Here is a 6,109-nt window from a genome sequence, read left to right as displayed (position 1 = left end):
TGTGTGTGTGTGTGTGTGTGTGTGTGTGTGTGTGTGTGTGCGCGCGCGCGGCCGTGCGTGTGTCCGTGTGTGTGTGCGGGGAGGTGGGGGTAGGGGGCAGTAACATGTGTGTCACCCTTCGCATTGAGTAGCGGCTAAAAATATCCTCTCTGATGTTGTCATGATGCAACAAGGCCCGCGTCACACGCGCCAATAAAGAGAGACCCTCCGCGTGGCACATTTCGAAATATATGTTTCCTCGCGTTCGTCACCAAATGTGCCACGATTCAGCGGTGCCTGGGGATTTTTTTTCCCCCTTCTTTTTCTTCCTCCCCGTGCGTAACGCCACGCAGCTATAAATAGGTCGCCACACTGGTGGTGGTGGTGGAACACACCGTGATGTTATGACAATGTCCCGCTCCCTCAGTGGCGTCAGTTCAGAAAGAGCTAAGGTATGGCAACATGACTGGTGTCTTGCACGCGCGCCTTTGCGCGCGTGCAAGACACCAGTCATGTTGCCATATCTCAGCAACAGGCATGATACATTTATTTTAAGAAGTACATTTTATTTTTTCCCCCGTTTCTACGGTTTCTCAGGCTGGTTATGGCAGCCTAGAACGGTTCAGGTGCAGCTAAACTTGGCATGTTAGTAAACGTGCCACAATTATCAATAATGAATTGCACCTGTGTGGCTGACCTGCGGAACCTGGGAATATACCATTTTGTCAAGATGGGGAGAATATAAGTGTGGAGACTGGAGAATATAATTATAATACCTTGTTAAAGCGACCTTATTGTAAAATTTTGCATTTGTAGTTACCGTATCTTACTGCAATTTAACAACATAATGACCAGCACAAATAGACAAAGAGACATTCATGGATTTATATTTAAAAGTAACTTATATTCCCCCCCCTGGACCCAGGGCATGGCACCTGCATACCCCTGCCATACCCAATTGACGCCCCTGCGCTCCCTCCATCGCCTCTGCGAGAGGAATTAGCTTATTTACGTGCGCGGCCGCGAAAACATTTCATCTTTCGATCCTCTCTCCCCCGAGTTGAAATGAAGATTAAGGAGGAGGAGGAGTGAGCGTCACGCATTAACCTTGCTATTCATTCTTGCTATGTACTTAATCACATCACATTCATAAGTGTCAGGCTTTTGTTCTGGGGGCTAATTATCATTTGAGTATAACATTGGAAATGAACTGCAGCTGTATGGCCCAGCATTATCCTCGTTTCTAATTCTGCCCCCTTTCGCCATTAAGAATGCATGATGGATCTGACAGATCCATTATTAATGGGCCGGGGAATGAACTTTGAATCAGTAATATCAGTTGCGATAGATGATGAAATATGGATAGTGAGAATATAGCTACTGTACAGCGGTCCGTTCCCTAGGTGCTGGCACGGAGCGTAAAGGGACTAGCGATTGATTATTATCTGACAAGTGAGCCTCTTTTTGACCTCCGGTATAGCGCTGAAGATGAGCACCGTTGGAGCTTTGGGCATGGTTGCAGGAGGAGTTACAGCACGCGTATTTATGCATTTGTCCCACACAGTTGTCAAAACAAAACAAAAAATGGAACGTGCAGTGGTTGAGGAAAGTAGTGGAGTAAAAGTATATAAAGTGTTGAAAAATGCACATACTCCAGTGAAGTACCTCAAAAATATTCTACTGTAAATGCAGTACTCGTGAAAATCGCCATTGTCGGGTAGAAACCAAACCTCCTATCGTCATATTCTAACTTTTTGTGTGTTTTTTTGTTGTTGTAAAATGAACGACCTTACTTGATCATACTATAGCGTCACACAAAAGTATCAAAAGTAGCAGATCTGCAAGCTCAAAACGTGTCCCGAAGCTACGCGTTTTGAGCTTGTAGATCTGTTTTGATGCTTTTGAATTTTAATCCTGAAAGAGATGAATTGTTATTAATTACAGTACTTTCCACCACTGGGAACATGTGTTGTGTATATCGTCGTTGTCGGGTGGAAACCTTGTATGTCCAAAACTGTTCGTTTGGCAATTTTTCATTTTTAAAATGTAAAACAGCCGATATACAAGCACACAACGCCTTGCAGTGTGAGGCGGTGTGTGCTTGCAGATCTGCTATTTTCACTAGTTTTGTGCGACGGTCTTGTATAATGAAGCGGGGCCAATACTTAACGAAAAAACATACACATTTGAAACCTCAAACCTGACAGTGACGATATGGGGGTTACATCTTTTCCCTTTTCTCTCAACAGTCTCCGTACTTCTGGCCTTCAAACTGTTGGGAGCCAGAAAACACCGACTATGGTGAGTCAAGATTATGGACCCGCTGGCAATTGTGGTTTGCTAATGCTTGCTTTTCCCTCTCTCTCTCTCTCTCTCTCTCTCTCTCTCATGTCCAAGCCAATCAAATCTCACTGTGAAGAAAAATAACAAGCTTAACAAGTGATATATAACTTGCATTCAGACTTTTCACTTCTTCTTAAATGAATAATAACTTATTCATGAAACAAGAGAAATAATGTTAAAAACATAGTAACAACGGGAATTTGTCAGCGTCTTGAAACAAATAAATAACATATCGTCATGTCATTATTTGCAGTATAAAGCCTTACACACTGAGAGGTGTTTAATTAATAGACTATTAGAAACCTCTTGTTTGTGTCACGAGTACAGTCAAACAGTGTGTGGATATTATATGGTCGATTCTTCTGAACTTGCGCACCGCTGATAAAGGCATCAGTCTTTATGAATGAGACATCAACTATAATGAATGGCTTTTCACATCATTTGACATGCCGCCACTGTGCGAAGGTCTTTACAGTTTCCCCATCCCTCCATGCAGGGGCGTCACAAGGGGTAGGAAAGTGGGACTGAGTTACTGGGGCCCAAGGTGGAGGGGCCCTAACAACTTTATCTATTGAAAAATAGCAGATATACAAGCTCACAGCGCGGCACCGAGTGCCGCGCTGCGAGCTTGTAGATCTGCTATTTTTGAAAAGTTGTGAAAATGTGTGAAAATCTTTGAATATACAGTGTATGTATTTTTTAAGCGAACATTTCTAACTCAAATTTTGCTTCTGGGAGTCCCTGGAACTAAATATTTTGAGATCGGGGTCCGTGGCCAAATACATATCATCTTGGGGGTCCTTGACATGGGTTTCTTGCACACATTTTCACGATTTTTCAAAAAATAGCAGATCTACAAGCTCGCAGCGCGGCACTCGGTGCCGCGCTGTGAGCTTGTATATCTGCTATTTTTCAATAGTTAACATTCATGGGGGGCCCGCAGTGAATCCTTGTACCCAGGGCCCAGAATTTGGTGTGACGCCCCTGCCTCCACGGTTCAGGCTATAGATCTGGTATTGAGACCTGCTGGCCCAGGTGGCCATTCTTGTAATGTATCTGTGAGGGTTTGGCCCACATGGATCCCACCGAGGACAATACTGGCAGGATGACAAGATTAGCTGAGGTGCGCAAAACTGTTTTGGTGCCACGGACTGATACAGTATATATTCGGCCGGGGACCCCTGTCTGAAAATGTTTTGTTGCAGGGGACCCCCAGAAGAGAAGATGTATGTTCTAAATTGTTTTAGATTTCATTTCCAAACATGGAATTTTGGCTATTTCTCAAAAAAAATGAAAATCTTTAAAATAGCAGATGTACAAGCCCATGCCACCCTGTGAGCTTGTACATCTGCTATTTTTGAATAGCTAAAGTATAACATATCGTTGCTGTCGGGCAGAAACCTCGTATCTCCCAAGTTTCAAGTTTATACGTTTTTTCACCAAGTAAAGCCTTGCTTCATCATATAAGGCTGTCGCACAAAAGTAGTGAAAAAAGCTGATCTACAAGCACACAACCCCTTGTTTAGTTAATTTTTAAAATGATAAATACAAAACGAATGGACATACAAGGTTTCCACCCGACAACGACGATATGGTTATAGTGGTTAAAATGGTTGTGATGCAATAGCCCCACCCCCAAGGACCCCTGGGGGTCCCCGGACCCCACTTTGAGAACCACTGCAGTAAAGGGACCAGGCCACGACAGCAGTCTCCAGTCACTTGGTGTTTGTATGACACATTATTTAAACTAATACCGGCCTACTCGGGGACCACGCCAAGTCGGGAGCCATGCAAGCCGGAAACGGCGTCAGTTTGGGAATGCAAGTTCGCGGCCTAATCGTAGAGGCCAATGGGTCCGCTTGGCCAATCAGGGAAGCCGATGCATACACCACCCCCGAAACACTGCTGCGTCATCTGGGTCATTTGAAGTCAATCAGCCAGGCAGTGCCTGAGTTATGCCCAGGACACGCACACACACACACACACACACACACACACACACACACACACACACACACACACACACACACACACACACACACACACACACACACACGCACGCATGCACGCGCGCACACCATTGTGACAGATGACAAAATATGTCCACATTACCTTATCTTACTGACAATAATTAGTGTGCGTTGAAATCCCTCCACACAGTTTATAAATGGTCCCGTCGCGGTTGTATGAAGAAAGTACACACTGATGTCCATGCAAATGACTAAGGAATACCATTCTGAACGTGCCAAAAGAGGTGACCTCCTTTCCTTTAGCTTGCTATTAAAAGTCAAAATGACAAAGCGTCTGGCTTTGTAACTCTGTGACTGCACTTGCTTTTTCTCAGTCTTTCACTCTGTCCCAATCTCTGTTTTTCTCTCCCTCCCCCTTTCACTCTTTCTGTTTGCCTATCTGTCTCCGTCTGCCTACCTGTCTGTCTGTCTGTGTCTGTCTGTCTGTCGGTCTGTCTCTCTTTGCTTCCTTCAGCCATTTACCTGTGCAAGCGCACAATGCAAAACAAGGCCAGGCTGGAGCTAGCTGACTATGAAGCGGTAAGTAGTGAATCTCCCAGCGTGAAGTTTCCAGGTCAGTTGTATCACCACCACACTGCACAGGCTATACCACGTGATCAGAGGCAAGATGTCTACGGATGCATGGGCGTCACAAGGGGGGGGGAGTGGTACTGAGTTACTAGGGCCCAAGGTGGAGGGGCCTGGAATTATTTTATACTTTAGCTATTGGAAAATAGCAGATATACAAGCTCACATCGCGGCACCGAGTGCTTGTAGATCTGCTATTTTTGAAAAGTCGTGAAAACGTGTGCAAATCTTTGAATATATGTATTTTTTAAGCGAACATTTGTAACTCAAATTTTGCTTCTGGGGGGGTCCCTGGAATTAAATATTTTGAGATTGTGGTCCGTGGCCAAATACATATAATTTTGGGGGTTCTTCACACGAAAAGGTTTGAACACCAATGACATAGAAACAGGGTTTTGAGATATTCAAAGACTTTCAAGATAGTAGATAGCAAAATAGCAGATCAACAAGCTTGCAGCGCGGCACCGAGTGCCGCACTGTGAGCTTGTATATCTGCTATTTTTCAATAGTACCCAGGGCCCAGAATTTGGTGCAACACCCCTGTACGAATGGGTCTGTGTGTGTTTGTGTGTTTGTCCGGGGCTAATCTCACAAAACCGCCAAATTCCAGGCACGCTTCAAGTAGGCCAAGGACGTTTTATTTAAGTGTTATTAATTGACAGTTTATAAAATGTCACTATCTATTCTTAGGATGACAAAGCCAGCATTTCTGGCTTTCATACATGATTTCATGGCTTCGGAGATTTTCAGGGAATGTGTTTTAACAGTGTGTAACACATTTCTTGAATCTCTTACTGTAACTTCATGTGTTGTGCAATTTACATACAAATCATAATATGTCATCCATATGACATCTGCCATGACAATTGGGTCAATATTGGGGCATCAGCAAATCTTTCTCCCAGTCCTTACTTTGTATTTTAATACACAGTAAAGATCCTCCATGTTCATTAAACCCCTGGAGTTTAGAGTACAGAACGGAACCAAATGGACCCATGGGGTTCCATTTGTACCCTCTGGCAGTGGTGCAAACTGCAAAGTAACAAAGTACATGTACTCAAGTACTGTGGATTATTATTACAAAACTTACATTAGATTTCAGCCATTTGAAAATAGCCGATCTGCACGCTCAAAATGTGTCCCATCGCGATGCATTGTGGAGCTTGTAGATTGTAGATCTGCTTGTAGAT

The 6,109-nt window shown here is 44.0% G+C and overlaps 1 protein-coding gene across 4 annotated transcripts in view; it reads left to right on the top strand.

Annotated features, from left to right (window-relative positions):
• Nucleotides 1-267: 267 nt before the first annotated feature.
• The window catches only part of LOC308306365 (regulator of G-protein signaling 6-like), a 31,358-nt gene continuing 25,516 nt past the window's right edge, over nt 268-6,109 (top strand). For all 4 annotated transcript variants that reach the window (XM_080751321.1, XM_080751319.1, XM_080751320.1 and 1 more), the window contains exons 1-3: nt 268-431; nt 2,229-2,280; nt 4,807-4,871. In XM_080751321.1, the coding sequence (XP_080607447.1) occupies nt 384-431; nt 2,229-2,280; nt 4,807-4,871 (165 nt within the window). In that variant the 5' untranslated portion in view covers nt 268-383. The remainder of the gene's footprint in view (nt 432-2,228; nt 2,281-4,806; nt 4,872-6,109) is intronic.

Source organism: Nannobrachium achirus (assembly GCF_963921795.1).
Source record: "Nannobrachium achirus genome assembly, chromosome: 20".
In the NCBI taxonomy this organism is placed as follows: domain Eukaryota; kingdom Metazoa; phylum Chordata; class Actinopteri; order Myctophiformes; family Myctophidae; genus Nannobrachium; species Nannobrachium achirus.
The sequence above is the reverse complement of the archived record's forward strand: the minus strand, read 5'-3'. Positions and strand labels throughout refer to the sequence as shown.